Source organism: Pan paniscus, chromosome 1 (assembly GCF_029289425.2).
Source record: "Pan paniscus chromosome 1, NHGRI_mPanPan1-v2.0_pri, whole genome shotgun sequence".
Taxonomy (NCBI): domain Eukaryota; kingdom Metazoa; phylum Chordata; class Mammalia; order Primates; family Hominidae; genus Pan; species Pan paniscus.
In genome coordinates, this window is record NC_073249.2 from 225,525,029 (window position 1) to 225,542,048 (window position 17,020).

Genomic DNA, 17,020 nt, shown 5'->3' on the forward strand with positions numbered 1-17,020 from the left:
TGCAGGCGAGTGTGAGTGTGTCTGTGTGTGTCTGAGAGCGGATGCTGGGGGCTGCCTGTTTGATGAGGGAAGAAAGGGCTGTGTGGAGCTAGTTCGTCAGGTCAAGTAGCTTGGGGACCGGGAAGAGGGGAGTACCAGGGGCTGTCCCTGGAACCTCAACCTCAAAACTGAACCCCCCCACCCATGGGCTGGGGTGGCTCCCCCGACCCAAGGGCCTGGCAGGTGCTCTCGGCGCCCCCCTCGAATGGCCCAGGTGTGAGAGGGTGGGCAGGGGTGTGGTCCTGCGTCCCACTGAGAGGGCTGCCTGGACTGACGGGGGGTGTGCCTTCCTGAGGGGCTCAGGGTTGGGAGGGGCAGAGGGTGGGTCCGGGGGTCCTATTGCTGGGCCCTGACACCTCGGGCCACCGTAACCCTCCCGACATGGGCACTCAGGGGTCAGATGTTCTTAGAGGGAACTGAGCTGGGTGAGGCCACTGTCCCATTCTGCAAGGGAGGAAACTGAGGCCCCAGAGGTGAACAGTGGGCTGGAAGTTGGCCTGGGACACCTGGTAGGCCCCACCCCACCAGCCCAGGATCCCCCCAGTTTTCACCCAGTGGGGTCTGCACTGACCCTGGGGTCAATGGGAAGGGGTGGAGGTGGCTTGAGGCTGGGCACGGGTGGCCACAGGGCAGGAGAACTGGCCGCCTTCTGTGCACTCACCATGCTCCCCCACCCCCAGGTACTCAGGACCAGACATGGGCCAGTCGGGGTCCCAGACATGATGTCAGCCCAGGAGCTCGTGGCCTGCCTCTGCCAGGAGGGGGAGCAGCATCTGGCGCTGGGGGAGCTGCCCCTGGCCACCGCCTTCTACCTGGCTGCATTCAGCTGCCACGCCCCCTCAGCCCTGCAGAGTGTGCGCACGGCCCTGGCCCAGGCTCGGGGGGCGGCGGTGGTGGCCACCCTGGAGTCCTGGTGCCGCGGGGACAGCCAGATCCCCACCATCCACTGGGACGGCATGGCAGTGGTCTCCCTGACAGGGTCGCTGGCCTCTGCCTTCCTCGGCGCCCTCTGCCCGGACCACCCCGCCGCCATCCTGCACCTGCTGGCAGGTCTGCTGGCCCGCGGGCGTCACGAGGAAGTGGTGCAACGCTGCAGCGCCCTGCTGGACTCTCACACACAGCAAGTCCTGGAGCTGCGGCTGACCCGCGCCCTGGCCTGGGTCCTGTCCGGGGTGCAGGCAGCGGATGGTGTGGCCGCCTATCTCCAGGCCTTCGCCTCCAGCGCCGACCGGACGGTAGCTTTCATTCGCACCCACCAGCGGCCCTACCTCCCCGCGCTGCTCAGTGCCCTCCAGGACTACCTCTCGGGGCACCCGGAGGCTGGGCACAGTGCTGGCCAGCAGGAGACCGGTGGCCAGCGACTCCTGGTGGCTCTGGACCCCAGGGGCACCCGGAGTGACACCCTGTCACCTGAAGCTCTGCTCCACAGCGGCAGGTATGAGGACTGCCTGGCAGCATGCAGCCGGGCCCTCGAGGGCCATCCCACCGGCAGTGGACCCCAAGGTAGGAGGACGGCATGGCCCCTGCAGAGCCAGGGTGAAAGCTGCCCCCGCCACTCCCTCCCCACATGGTTATGTCCTGCCGTGATGGGGCGAGGCTGTGCTGGGGCTGGGGTGCCTCAGTGACAAGAAAGTCAGGCCCTGCCCCTTTGGAGCACCCAAAGACACAAACAAAATGCATGCTTTAAGGAATGGGATGGGCAAGGTACTGCTCCAGCCGGTGATCAGGGAAAGCTTCTCAGGAGAGGAATCATTTAGGCTGAGAGTGAGGGTTCCAGGCAGCAGAAGCAAATGTGCCAAGTCCTTAGGGGAGCAAGAGCTTGGGCTCCCCCTGCCACTGAGGGGGCCAGGGTGACTGTCGGAGGGAAGGGGAAAAGGAATGGGAGACTGAAGACGGCAGCTGTGGGGCTAAATCCTGCTGGCCTCCCAAGGCCCTTGGATGTTACCAGTCCGTGAGGCTGAGCTGTGGAGTGAGGTGCTCTGAGCTGCATTTTTTTTTTTTGAGACGGAGTTTCGTTCTTGTTGCCCAGGCTGGAGTGCAATGGAGCGATCTCGGCTCACCGCAACCTCCACCCACTGGGTTCAAGAGATTCTCTTGCTTCAGCCTCCCGAGTAGCTGGGATTACAGGCACCCACCACCATGCCTGGCTAATTTGTGTATTTTTAGTAGAGATGGAGTTTCACCATGTTGGCCAGGCTGGTCTCAAATTCCTAACCTCAGGTGATCCACCTGCCTCAGCCTCCCAAAGTGCTGGGATTACAGGAGTGAACCACCACACCCGGCATCTGATCTGCATTTTTAAACTTTCCTCTGGCTGCCGTGTGCAGAATATGCCAGAGGAGCCAGAGTAAGGACAGGACCTGCTGGGAGGCTGGGAGGCTGGGAGGCCGGGAGGCCGGGAGGCTGGGAGGCCGGGAGGCTTGGAGGCCAGGAGGCTTGGAGGCCGAGAGGCTGGGAGGCCGGGAGGCTGGGAGGCCGAGAGGTTGGGAGGCCGAGAGGCTGGGAGGCTTGGAGGCTGGGAGGCTGAGAGGCTGAGAGGTTGGGAGGCTGGGAGGCTGAGAGGCTGGGAGGCTGGGAGGCTGGGAGGCTGGGGGGCTGGGAGGCTTGGAGGCTGGGAGGCTGGGAGGCTTGGACGCTGAGAGGCTGGGAGGCTGGGAGGCTGGGAGGCTTAGAGGCTGAGAGGCTGGGAGGCTGGGAGGCTGGGAGACTTGGAGGCTGAGAGGCTGGGAGGCTGGGAGGCTTGGAGGCTGAGAGGCTGGGAGGCTGGGAGGCTTGGAGGCTGAGAGGCTGAGAGGTTGGGAGGCTTGGAGGCTGAGAGGCTGAGAGGTTGGGAGGCTGGAAGGCTGAGAGGCTGGGAGGCTGGGAGGCTTGGAGGCTGAGAGGCTGGGAGGCTAGGGGGCTGGGAGGCTTGGAGGCTGAGAGGCTGGGAGGCTTGGAGGCTGAGAGGCTGGGAGGTTGGGGGGCTGGGGAGCTGAGGGGCTGAGAGGCTGAGAGGCTGGGAGGCTGGGGGGCTGGGGAGCTGAGGGGCTGAGAGGCTGGGAGGCTGGGAGGCTGGGAGGCTGGGGGGCTGGGGAGCTGAGGGGCTAAGAGGCTGAGAGACTGGGAGGCTGGGAGGCTGAGAGACTGGGAGGCTTGGATGCTGGGCAGCTGAGAGACTGGGAGGCTGGGACAGTGGTTCAGGAGAGAGATGATGGAATTCAGATCAGGGAGAAAGTGTTGCAGAGAAACCACGTGTCTGAGAGTTAGAAATGACGAGATTGTGGGTAGATTTAATGGTGGAGAGACAGGCACAGAGAAGGAGGGTCAGGAATGTTTTCTGAGCTCATGTTGAGCAACTGAACTGTGGAGGGAAGTGCGGATGGGAAAAGGGGTGTCAGAGGTTTAGACACCCCCAGTTTGAGACACTGCTCCTGCCCGGTCCCTTCACTGCCTCTTCCTTCTGGAGAAGCACCCAGGGCCACAGCCCAGCCTACTGCCAGCACTCTGCCACCCTCGGATCCCTGAGTGCCTGAGACGAGGCTGCGTCTCCACCCCAAAGGCTGCTGTGTGGATTCAGTGAACATGCACAGCAAACCCTTAGAATAATGTCACCTACTGAGTGCTTTACACACAGTCCTTTGAGCCCATCAAGCCTCATGTCATTAGGCAGCCAGACAGGTGAGCCCTGAGGTGAGAGGAGCTCAGTTTGAAAGGGAGATTTAGAGTCAGTGCAAATAAGAGGTTGAAGGTCAAGGTTCCCAATAGAGGCAGGAAGTGGGGCCACGAGGCGTCCTGGAGCAGACAGGACCTCCCTGGCGTGAGTGTCCTGCAAGGCACTGCAGCTCCCTGCCCTTTCCTCGTGCCCCACCCGCCCCCCCAGCCCCCATCCCAGGCCAGCAGACATCTGGAGGTGAGGATGGCAGTATTAGCTGCCATTTACTGAACAGCTAGTGGGTGGGCCCCATTTGATGGGTTTGATGTACATAATCATGGAATCTGCAGAGCAGCCACCATCCCCATGAGACACGGGGCTGCCAAGGGCATACGGAGTACAGGCAGCTAGGACTTGGCCCCTGGGGTGCTCCTAACCACCCTCCATACTGTGCTTCTGGGGAGGAGCAGCACAGGAGGACAGGAAGAAGGAAGAAAATTCGGAGCCCGTGGGGTGACGGATCAGGGCCAGAAGAGGAGGGTGTTTGCAAGATAAAGACAGGTAGGCAGCCCTGAGAGTGGCCACGATGTCCGTAAGGAGAGGACAAGGAGTGTGCGTTGGGCGTGTGGTGCCGAGGTTCTTGGTGACCCCAACGAGAGGGTGGGGCAGGAACCAGTTAGAGCTGCAAAGTGAGCAGGAAAATTTGTTTCTGGAAATATGCTCAAATATGTTGAGCATTACCAGAAAATGATCAACAAAGTCACACCGAATCGTGAGCTTCTGAGGAAGGAGGGGACCCTGGGTGCCCAGAGCACAGGCACTCAGGGGCTGGTGAGTGAGGACCATGCCCACAACAAGGGGGCTCCAGGAGGGAGGGGGCCTTCCACTTTAATGATCACGCAGGGGCAGGGCATGAATTAAGGGTGTGGGTGGGGGTCACACTAAAGCTCTCTGCAGAAATCCAGAACCCCCCAAGTGTTGCAGCCTTGGGGAATGTGAGGGAAGACCCAGCTCCTCCAGGAAGGCCACCGGAAGCCCGTCTGTGTCTGCCGTGGCTCTGGTGTGTACAGGGAACACCTGCCCTAAGAATCGTGCATCCATTAGACCCAAGTCACTTCGGTCAAGGGACTCCCCACATCGCCACCACCAGCACAAGCATGGCTTACGATGAGAAGAGAAGAAATGACTTTTCCTATAACAGACTTTTTACAGATGTAGTTTCCTGCAACAAATGACCTTCCATCTGGAGGTTACTTTCCAAAGTCCTTGGAAACATTGCACAAACCAGTCGCTCCATTTGTGCTGCTGTGACAGAATGCCACGGGCTGGGTGATCCATAATGAGTAGAAATGAATGAGCTCCAGTTCCGGACGCTGGAAGCCCAAAACCAAGGCCCCAACAGGCTTGGGGATTCGGATTCCAAGATGGCGCCTTGAATGCTGCATCCTCACTTGGCACAAGACAGAAGAGCAAAGAGGCGAAAGGGGCTGAACTTGCATTAATCCCACCCAGAAGAGCAGAGCCCTCATGGCCTAATCATCTTCAAAGATCTGACCTGTCAATACCATTACAATGGCAGTTAAGTTTCAGCGTGAGTTTTGGAGGGGACAAACACTCAAACTGTAGCAAAACCCTTCTATAATCTGGGAACTTTCTTTGCCCTCTTTAGTAAGTAGACATGCAGCAACACACGATGTATGAGGACAAGATACAGAATAAATACCACTTTCCCTCAAGGTAGCTGCTAAGTAAGCATCCAGGTACCATGGCTCCCTACGTGTTTGTCTTCCCAAAGGACTGGGATGACCACTTCCAACTTGTTTAACGTTCTTCATTAAGAGCGCTAGGAAAGTTGACAGAGCATAGCTGTGATTCCTGCGTTCCTCCCAGCAAGACGCAGGGTCTGTTCTCCGTACAGAATCTGGCATGGCCTTGTGCCTTGCTGGGACCAGTAGAATATGGTAGAAGTGATGGCTTGTGCTTCAGGAGCCCAAGCCTCAGAGGCCCCACGGCTTCCACCTTCACCTTGGAATTCTCCCAGGGCCATGTAAGGAAGCTGGAATCATGACCAGTGAGAGAACACACAGACAGAGGCTCAGCTGACAGCCATCACCAAGGCCCCGGACACATGAGTGAGGCCACCTTAGATTCTCTTGTCCGGTAAAGCCACTGGATGGCTGCAGCCACCTGAGTGACCCCTGGTAAGACCAACAGAAGAACTGTCCAGCTTAGCCCAGCCCAAACTGAGGAATAATTATGGGCAAATATAAATGGTTGAATTTTCCTTTTTGAGACAGGGTCTCGCTCTGTCTCCCAGGCTGGAGTGCAGTGGTGTGATCATGGCTCACTGCACTCAATCTCCCAGGCTCAAGCGGTCCTCCTGCCTCAGCCTCCCAAGTAGCTGGAACTATAGGTACATACCATCACAACTGGCTAATTTTTTTTTTTTGTAGAGACGGTGTCTCGCTATGTTGCCCAGGCTTGATTGTTGTTTTAAGCCACTAAGTTTTCAGTGGATGGTTATGCAGCAATAGTTAGCTGAAATAACTGCTGACCAGGTCAAAACATCAGTTTTGATGCATTTTAGCCAACATTTGGTCAAATATTATAATACAGAACTTAAAATTTTATGTTTCCAGAATTATATAATTCACTACATTAATAATTAATGGAATAAAGAACATATTATCATTGCAGTAGATTCAGAAAAACTGTTTTATAATATTTAAGATTCCCAGAATTTTAACAATCAAGAAACAGAAGAAAACTTACTTAATTGAAAAAGATAATATCTATCCCAAACCCACCATAAATATCATACTCGATGGTGACAATTCAGAAGCCTTCCATTTAAAATCAATTACGAGGAGGCTGTGCACTCTCCCAGTTACTCATCATTGTGCTAGAGATCCCAGCCAATGCAATAAGGTAAGAAAACAAGACAGAACATGTAAGACCAGGAAGGAAGTCACAAAGTTATCATTATTCCAGGCAATATGATTAGCTATGTATATAGAAATTCCAAAAGAAGCAACAAAAAGTATTAGACATTGTAGCAAAATTTAACAAAATATGCAAAACATTATTTATACTTATAAATACCAGCAACAAATAGATGCCCTGTGTCCCATTTACCACAGGGACAGAAAATGATTAAGTTCTAAGAGTTACATGACTTTATGGAAAAAGTATAAAACTTTATTAAAAGATAATAAAGAATACCTGTAGCCATGCCTCAGTGGCTCATGCCTGTAATCCCAGCACTTTTGGAGGCTGAAACAGGAGGAACCCTTGAGCTCAGAAGTCTGACACCAGCCTGGGCAACATAGTGGGAACTGGTCTCTACAAAAAGTTTTAAAAATACAAAAAAACTTATCCGGGCACGTGGTGCATACCTGTGATCCCAGCTACTTAGCGGACTGACATGGAAGGATCTCTTAAGCTTGGGAGATGAAGGCTGCAGTGAGCTGTAATCACACCACTGCATGCCAGCCTGGGCAACAGCAAACATTGTATCAGAAAAGAAAGAATATCTATATAAATGGAGAGATATTCACTGTCCACAGAAGAAGAAGGAGGGCGAGGAGGGGAAGGGAGAGGTAGGGGAGTGGGGAGGTGGGACGGGGGAGAAGAGGAGAAGGAGAAGCAGAAGATGGAGAAGGAAGAGGTGGCAGTAGAAGGATTTGCTCTACCAGTTAATACGAAGCTAGACTAATCAATATGGAAGTTTATTGACTTCAGAGATAGAAAGACCAATAAAATGAATTAGAGAGCTCAGAAGTGGACCCACGTCGATCTAAAACTTAACAGGTGACAGATGAGTGTTGCAAATCTATAGGGAAAGAAAAGGAGCATTATTCAATGGAGGGTACTGATTTCCTACCTCTCACCTTGCAAAAAAGTGAATCCCAGGTGGAAATTGCTGCATTTTACAGTTTCTAAAAGAAAATATCTGAGAATGTCATTAAGATTTCTATGTACAGGTGGGCTTCTTAAGATACAAAACAGGGAATCAATAAAGAAAAATTTAATACATCTGATTAAACTAAAATTTAAAACCTCTATTTTGCCCATAACTATAGAAAATAAAGACGATCCACAAAAGGAGAAAAATGCTTGCAAAATATACAATGAGCAAATAAATTAGTATGCATAGTATTTGAAGAACTCCTACATATCAATAAGAAAAAAAAATTCAATACAAGACTTGGCAAAAGCATTCCCCAAAAGAGGAAACACAGATGGCTAATAAAACATGTGAACAATATTCAGCATCATAGTAATGAGACAAATGCAAAATTAAAACAATGAGAAACCATTTTCCACCCACCAGATTGGGGAAAAAAATTAATAAGTAAACCTCACTAGTCATCAGGAAAATAGAAATTAAAACAATAATGTGATAGCATTTACATTCCTCTCAGCCAGTCAAAAATTGTCTATCTAACAATAGAAGATCTGGCTTCGAGTTGGCTTCAAGTCACTGTGGAATAGCTTGCCTACATGTCCCACAGATAACGATTATAAAAGCTGGACAAAATATAAAAAGTGACTATTTGAAGGCATGGATTAGTAACCACATGCAGGCAGAAACTAGTAGCTGACCCTTGAACAATGGTGTTGTGTGAGGTGAGATGTGCACCCCGCAGCTCTTCACCTGAGGGGGCTCCTCAATCTATGAGTCATTGTTCAGCAGATGCTGAAGTTCTCCTGGCTTGAGGTAGCACAGGACAGTTCAGGGCTGAGAAAAATGGATGGAAAGTTAGATGAAGAATCTTGAAAAGGAGGGAGCCACAGAGGGGGTGCAGCACCAAATCAGTGTATTAAATCTACTTAAATCTCCAGCCTACAGAACTGCATGTACAGAGGTAAAGAATAGCTGGGCTGAAAGAACAGGCACTGGAAGCTGCAAAAGCTACATGGAGACTTCAGCTCTGTCCACCAAAAAGCAATAGAATTTGGAGTTTAAACCCAGCCAATTTCACTGCTACTAAAACAAAACTCAGCTCTCTTCAGAGGAATGTAACTGAACCCAGAGTCTCCACAAAGTGCCCATCATGCCTGGTGTGTGGGAAGAAACTACTATTCACGCAAAGAGACAGGAAAATAAAATATGAGCTACAGTAAGGAGAAAAAGAAATCCCTAAAAACTGACTTCAGGAAAATGTGGACCTAACGATTGAACTGATGTGGAATCTTCATAGATAAATGGAAATTATATAAAGGAACCAGGCTAGGCATGGTTCCTTATAAAAAGGAGTACCAGTACTTTGGGAGGCTGAGGCGGGAGGATCACCTGGGCCCAGAAGTTCAAGACCACCCTGGGTGACAAACTGAGACTCCAACTCTAAAAAACATCCAAAAGTGAGCTGGGTATGGTGGTGCATGCCTGTAGTCCCAACTACACAGGAGTCTGAGCCCAGGAGGTCAAGGTTACAGTGAGCCGTATTTACACCACTGCACTCCAGCCTGGGTGATGGAGCAAGACCCTGTCTTAAAAAAAAAAAAAAAAAACAAAGCATATGGCAAGTCTAGAGTTGAACAGTGCAATAATTGAAATGAAAATATTAGAGACAGTAGAAGGGTCGGTGAACTTGAAGACAGAATAGAAATTACTCGATACGAAGAACAGAAGAAAAATGAACAGAGGCTGGGTGACCTGCGGACAATATCAAAGTCTCGTGTGTGTAACTGGAATCTCGGAGAGAGAGGAGAGACCACCCTTTCACGTGGGAACATAAATAACAGCGCCCCATCACCCTCAGGTCCCAAGGGTTCTCCCCTGGCTGCAGCTCCCTCGGATCCATGAACTACTGCAAAAATCAGGGGTAATGTTGTGTTCAAGGGTCAGTAGCTGACAGGAAAGGCTCAAAGTGTCTTTTACTTTGGCCACCAGAACTAGACAGAGTGACCTTGTGGCTGCTTGCATGGCTAGTCTCAGGGCACGAGACACCTTCTGTGCTGGACTCGGCGCTTACCGCAACGGCAGCAGGGCAGTGACCGCAGCGGCTTTGCTTCTGCGCCCTGCGTGGTATTTTGCCCTCTCCAGAGTCCTGTTTGAATGCAGCAGATTGTTGCTGTTGTTGCTATTGAATGGGGTTATAAGGAAAAGCTGTTTGAAAATTCTGAAGGAGTCAGTGCAAAAAGCACTGAAGCAGAGGTTCAGAGGTCTGGGATGGACCCTGAGAACGTCCCTCCCCTGCAGCACCTTCGTAACCTGTGAAAATAACGGCCATGACCTGAAGCCCGCCCAGCACGGAGTATCCCCGCCTCTCCCAGTGGCCTGTGCACCCTGCCTGGGGCCCTTTTTGGGATGGGGCAGCTACACTTCCCTTACCAGTCAGAAAGCCCCATTCACGTTTGCTCAGACACACTGGGGCGGGGGGCAGGTGTGCGGGGAGGGTGCTGGGGGAGTGGGGGTGGGGATGCTGCCCCTGATCTCACTGACTCACACGATGCACCAGGCCCCTTCCAGGCACTGGATGTAGGTAGATCCGTTTAATCCTCACACCCTGCGAGCGTGGATCATTATAACCCATTATAGTGCAGACCAGGGAAGAGACGCAGGAGACTCCGTAAATGCCCAGGTCCACCCTCAGTAAGCGGCAGGGCATGCACCTCCAGTCCTAGACCTGAGAAAAGAGCTCTGCTTCAGAGAGGGAAGGGCTGGGTCCCCACTTGGCCCAAAGAAGGCAAGAAACAAAGGCGCCTAGGAATAAATGGCCACTGCAAAGGTCATAGAGTTGGAGCCTCAGCTCTGCCCTGGGAGTGGAGGGGCACTGATTCCCAGAGGAGGAAACTCAATCCTAAAACCCATTATTTAAATGTCAGGCAAGGGAAAGGCGTTGTAACTGAATTTGGTTTGCACTGAGCGGTGGGAGTGACTCTGAACCCACCCTGAGAGCACAGTGTCGCTGGCAGGCAGGGCGGCTGCCCCCTCGCCGCTTGCCCAGCACGGTTCTCAACCTGCCCCGTCGCTCATGGGCGTCGGGCCTCCTGCCAGCTGGTGTCCTGGCGGTGCCATACCCAGGGCCACCTGGAGACTGGAGGGAGATGCCTCGGGCAGGAGGACTCACAGTCTCCTGAGTCCAAGCCCTGGACCTGGTGGGGACTTGCAGGTGGCACGCCCGGGGAGTCGGCCCCCCAGGCAGGACCCACGCCTCTGTTTCTCTCCGCAGGTGAGCGCCGAGCCGCCCTGCTGGTCACCCGCGCGGCCTCGGCCTTCTTCCTGGACGGCCGGGCCCAGGACGTGTTTTGGAACCTGCAGGAGGCCTTCCGCGAGAGCCCCTCTGGGGCGCGGAGGCAGTTCCAGGCCGTGTTCTCTGTCCAGGACCAGGAGCGCGTCCGGGCTCAGGCGCAGGAGGCCGCGGACGTGGGCTTCGCCCGCTTCCAGGAAGCCGTGCGGAACCACCCTGAGCTCCGCGAGGATGCGGGCCGCGAGCTGCTGGCCCCGGTAACCCGCGCGCTCCGCGTCCTGCTTCGCCTGGCGCCTGCCGGGGCGCGACCCGCGCTGGGAGCCCGCCTCGCCGAGTGCCTGCTGCTGGCGGGGGACGCGGCGGGCGCCCGGGCCATGTGCGAGCGCCTGCTGCGGCCCGCACGCCCTGAGGACCCTGCTGGGGACCGTGCAGGGGACCGCGCGCCTCTCCTGGCTCTGCGCGGCTTCTGCGCGCTGCACGCCGGGGACTCGCGGCGCGCCCTGGAGGACTTCCAGACGGTAGTGGAGCAGGGGGCGCCGCACCCGGGGGGCTGTGTGCGCGCGCTGTGCGGCCGGGGACTGCTGCGGGTGCTGGCGGGCAGCGCGTTCCTGGGCACGCTGGACTATGTCACCGCCTGCAGGCTGCGGCCCGAGGAGGCGCTGCTGGCCGCCAAGGCCTACGTGCCCTGGAACCAGCGGGGGCTGCTGCTGGTGGTGCTGCGGGAGGAGGCCCGTGGGATGCTGCAGCGATCTCCACGCGCCGGGCCGTCCAGAGCGCAGGGCCGGAGGGAGGCCGCAGAGACGGGCGGCCCCACCACGCAGGAGGGGTGAGGACCCGCCCGGGCACGCTGGGGCCGCTGCTTCCTGCGGGTCTCCTTCGAGGTAGCGACGGATGTGTTTCCTCCTATTTTACAAAGGAATGAACGGAGGCAGTGGCGGGTGACCTCCCAAAGCACCCGAGGCAGGTCTAGCTCCGCTGCTTCCATCGACCGGGCCGCAGTCCGGAAATGGAAAGCCGCAGCTCACATTTCCTTCCAGGCCTTTCGTTTGGTGCATGTAAAATAGCTCACCAAACCGAGTCTGCGCTGGACATGCGGTTCATATGCTAATTTTCTTACTCAATAGGTCATGACGATTCCCTTTGTGGCTAAATGTGTTTCCGGCAGCACCGCCCCGACCTGCGCCCCTGCCACTACTCCTTCCAGCAGTCCTGGGGTTGGTTTGTTTTGTTTTGTTTTGTTTTGTTTTTTGTTCTTTGAGATGGAGTCTTACTCTGCCGCCCAGGCTGGAGTGCAATGGCGCAATCTTGGCTTGCTGCAACCTCCGCCTCCTGGGTTCAGGCCATTCTTCTGCCTCAGCGTCCCAAGTAGCTGGGATCACCACGCCCAGCTAATCTTTATATTTTTAGTGGGATGGGGTTTCACCATGTTGGCCAGGCTGGTCTCGAACTCCTGACCTCAAGTGATCCTCCCACCTGGGCCTCCCAAAGTGCTGGGATTCCAGGTGAGCCACCGCGCCTGGCCTTTGTTCTTAGCTGTAATCCCTCGTGGGTAATGTCCTGTCTCCAGGATGTTCTCTCCATGAGACAGAGACAGGCATGCAGTTCCCGGGTCAGGAAGCGCCGCCACTTGTAGGATCCTTGACTTCAGGAGCTGCCCTCCTCCCACCACAATCTGGCCACCGCCCATCCCCCACTCACCCTTGATGCTCATTTTGCAAATTATTTGCCAGCCCAAAGCCCAGTGGGTGAATCCCTAGCTGCTTTGACTTCCCTCGTGTAATTGCTGGGAGGTGGCAGGAAGGGGTTTCAGCAAAGTTAAAAGCACTGAGTCCGGGGGGTGGGGGCGGTTCTTGGAGGACATCATTGATGTCAGCGTCCACCCCAAGGCACACACACAACACACACACACACAACACATACATAACACACACACAACACACACAACACACCAGACACACACCATACACACCACACATACAACACACACACCACACACAACACACAACATGTACATAACACACACAACACACAACATGTACATAACACACACACACAACACACAACATGTACATAACACACACACAACACACAGAGTTCCTCTGCCTTATGGGTGTTTAATTTGCGTGGCTTTGATTTGCTGCTGGTAAGAAACTTTCATTATGTGATGGCATTTATATTTGTTCTCTGGAAATTGTCAAATTTGAGGCTCTGGCCCCATTTCCCAATGAGCACTCAGTAACATTCCTACATGGACACAGGAACGTGCCACATGCAGCCATGTGTTTTCTTGTTCTGCCTATAGGCACACCCCTGAGCCCAGCAAGGCCAAATTGTTCGTCTGTGTTTTTGCAGAAAAGGAAACTGAGGCAGGGTCCACACAGGGTCAGCCCTGCCTCTGCCTGTCTATACCGCCTCAATCCCACCTCCCACAGGGTGGGGGAAGGGCAAGGGAGAGCGTGAGGGCCGCGTGCTAGGAAGGGCACCTTTGGCTTCTGGGGATGGTGTGGCGTGAGGGTCCCTCCGGAGGGAGCTGCCCAGGCCAGGTGCATGGAGACGGGATTTCCCCACTGCCCAATCACCTGGGCAGGTGGAGGGGTTGTCAAAAGGGGCGTGCCCCCCTGAGCTGATCTCCACACAGGGTCGCCTGCGGCGTGCACCAGCTGGCCACACTGCTGATGGAGCTGGATTCAGAGGACGAGGCCTCTCGCCTCCTGGCGGCTGATGCCCTGTACCGCCTGGGCCGCCTGGAGGAGACCCACAAGGCCCTGCTGGTGGCCCTATCCCGGAGGCCCCAGGCGGCCCCCGTGCTGGCGCGACTGGCCCTGCTGCAGCTGAGGAGGGGCTTCTTCTATGACGCCAACCAGGTGAGGAGGCCTGGGGGGTGACAAAGGGCAGGTGGAAACGGGCCCAGCTGGGAAGAGGGCACAGGCCTCCCGTGGCCCTGGCGCTGGACCCCAAAGTCTGGGCTTTGGACCAGGCGACTGCATTCAGCCCCAGCTCTGCACCTGCTGCAGGCCCTCACCTACCTGACCCTCGGTCTCCTTATCTGGGTCCTGGTCCCATGGGTTGTCATGGAAATCGGCTGGGGCAGGTCCCCGGGGCCGGCAGTTTCCCTGCATGCGTAGCTGCTTTGTCGTACTTGCTTCCACTGTGGTTACGAAGCATAAGGGCCAGGAACCGACTGCAGGCCGAGCTTCTCTCCAAGTCTCTCACATAAACCAGGCTTGGATGCAACCCTGCCTTGGGGTGGGTAGCAGAGGGGACCTTCCCTCCTGCCTCCAAGACCCCCTGCTCCCAGGAAAGGCAGACCCTTACCTGCCTCAGGTGCTATCCCGGGTTCCTGTTTGAACTGGGGTCTAAAGGTTACGCTCTGGTGGGATTCAGGCCTTGGGGCCTGGGGTGAGGGCCTTGTCGTGTCTTCCTCCCCCTGGGGCCCGGTTTGGGTCCTGATCTCCTTGCCCTGCCCAGGTTTGGATGCCCTGAACCTGCATCCTCTTGCTCAGCTTGGGGAACCCGTGTGCCCACCAGCAGCCAGCAGGGGGCAGCATTGGGCCTCCTTTGGATGGAGTCGCGGAGAGGGGACGTTGTGGGGTGGAGGTCTCCCCTCGCCCAGAGACCTGGTCCTACTTGGCCGTGCTGGGCTTTTGCTCCGCGTCGTCTGAAGGACTCCCTGGCGCCTGTTGACCCTTCATGACCTAAAAGCCCCTTCCTCTGCTTCTCATTTGGACCTTGCTCCAGTGGGCCCACTGGGGCGGAGTCTCCACCTCCATGGGATGGAGAAGTCCTAGGCTCGGGGACCTTGAGAGTCCCAGCCCACCAATGCCATCAGCAGACAGATGCGGCTCAGACTGCAGCCCAGAGCGGGCTCACGACTCCCCTCCCTGCCTACTCCTCTGCACCAAGCTGGGGACACACACAGTCCCTGGCCGCTGTGGGACCCCCACCTATGGGGAGACAAAACGCCCCCAAAGGCTCAAATGGCCACATCGCAACACACGGCCAACCTCCTAGTGCTCAGACAGGCCGAAGCTCCCAGGCTCATGGACACACAGCCAGGGGCTGGTGGAGGCAGCGAGGCAGTAGGGGAGGATCGGGGTGATGGCACAGGGCGGACCCTGGCACAGAGAGGGTGGGGTGAGGAATCGCCAGGGGCGTTGGAACTGGGTGAGCCGTGGGGCAGCAAGGGTGGGACTGGGAGCGTTGGCACCAGGTGGACCCTGGGGCAGTGAGGGTGGGGTGGGGGATGGCCAGGGGCGTCAGTACAGGGTGGGCTCCAGGGCATCGGTCCCAAGGGCATGGGCAGTGACTGTGGCACCCTTGCAGTTGGTGAAGAAGCTGGTCCAGTCTGGTGACACCGCCTGCCTCCAGCCCACCCTGGACGTCTTCTGCCACGAGGACCGGCAGCTGCTTCAAGGCCACTGCCACGCCAGGGCCCTGGCCATCCTGCGGGCACGGCCAGGCGGGGCCGACGGCAGGGTTCACACCAAGGAGGCCATCGCCTACCTGTCTCTGGCCATCTTTGCCGCAGGTAGGAGCTGCCCACCTGCCCCCAGGGCCCAGTCTTGTGCCAGGCACAGGGGACATGGGGAGTCTCTGCCATGCTGGTTGGTGGGGACACGCGTGCTCCCCAGGTGCAGGGGCCTCAGGAACACCCACGGGTTGGACAGGGCAAGGGCCACTCGCTGAGGGCATTTCACCTTCAAGGTGGGTGCACCAAGGCCTGAGACCAGGCTCTGAGACCTGGGGCCTGAGCTGGGACCTGAGCTGTGCCCTGCCTGGTGCCTGAGCTGCCGTCCCAGCACCCCCAGTCCTGAGGGGAGAAGGGCCCCTTTCCTAGCTAATGACAAGGAGGCGAGGTCCCTGCTCCCCTCAGCCCTTCCTAGAAATAGTGACAGGCTCCTCCTATGCACGCCTGGCCTCCCCACCCTGGGACACCCAGCACGGGGCTGCTGCCTGCTTCCTGGAGTCAGTGCTGTTTCTGGGGTTGGGGGGCCAGGTGTCTGGAGGGAAGGCGATGTTTCCCAGGACTCGCAGGGATCTCCTGGGGTACAGGGAGTGTGAGAGCCTGGACCTAGATCAGGCTGCCACGTGGAAGCCGGCCATGCACTCAGTGAGCACCCCTCACCCTCCTCTCCCAAAGGGGGATGGCAGCGTTGCCCATGTCGGGTGGAAGTGGGGATTCAGAGGGCTCATTTTGGGACAGTACCTGGCACAGAGAGCATGCCCTGCACACGTCGGCAGGAAGGCATGCAGCCCAGAGCGGCCCAGAGCAGCCCAGAGCGGCCCAGAGCGGCCCAGCGTGGCCCAGAGCAGCCTGGCATGTTGTCCCATGTCCATCACCGAACAACACCCAGAAGGGGCACAGTAATGACAGCCTCTTTGGCGAGGGGTTGTGGGCAAAAGATTACCTAGGTGCCGAGGCAAGAGACTGAAGGCACAAACTGTTTCAGTATAATAAAGAAAATAGAATAAGAATAGTCATGATACAAATTAGATATAGAGATAATGAACAATTATCAATCATTATTAATCATTAGCTTTTAATATTACTCTTTGTTGCATTACTAACATAATCTAGTAATAACCGGCGGGTGTAGCATCAGGTGCTGAAGGGACACTGTGAGAAGGAAATAGAAGGCAAGAGATGAGCCCTCTGTCACACCCGCCTAAGGGCTGCTTGAGGGCCCCTTGGTCAAGTGGTAACGCCAGTGTCTGGGAAGGCACCCGTTACTGAGCAGACCGGGAAAGGGAGTCTCCTTTCCTTGGAGGAGTCAGGGAACGCTCTGCTCCACCAGCTTCTTGTGGAAGGCTGGATATCATCCAGGCCTGTCCGCAGTCATCCGGAGGCCTAACCCCTCCCTGTGCTGCTTCAATGGTCACACTCCTTGTCCACTTTCATGTTCCTCCCATACTCCTGGTTCCTCTTTGAAGTTTGTAGTAGATAGCGGTAGAAGGAATAGTGAAAGTCTTAAAGGCTTTGATCTTATAAGTTCATAGAAGAAAACGCTGACGTATGCCACCTTCTATCTCTGCTTCAGCTGCCCAAGAGGGAAGGGCCCACTGTCCTGTGATCATGTGACTTGCTTCACCTTGTCAATCACTTAGAAGATTCACCCTCCTTACCCTGCCCCCCTCATCTTGTATGCAGTAAATA

At 55.7% G+C, this 17,020-nt stretch overlaps 1 protein-coding gene across 1 annotated transcript in view; it reads left to right on the forward strand.

Annotated features, from left to right (window-relative positions):
* Positions 1-758: 758 nt before the first annotated feature.
* Positions 759-17,020, forward strand: part of TTC34 (tetratricopeptide repeat domain 34) — an 85,913-nt gene continuing 69,651 nt past the window's right edge. The window contains exons 1-4 of the mRNA XM_003805391.6: positions 759-1,542; positions 10,849-11,692; positions 13,505-13,730; positions 15,190-15,394. Coding sequence (XP_003805439.6) covers positions 759-1,542; positions 10,849-11,692; positions 13,505-13,730; positions 15,190-15,394 — 2,059 coding nt within the window. The remainder of the gene's footprint in view (positions 1,543-10,848; positions 11,693-13,504; positions 13,731-15,189; positions 15,395-17,020) is intronic.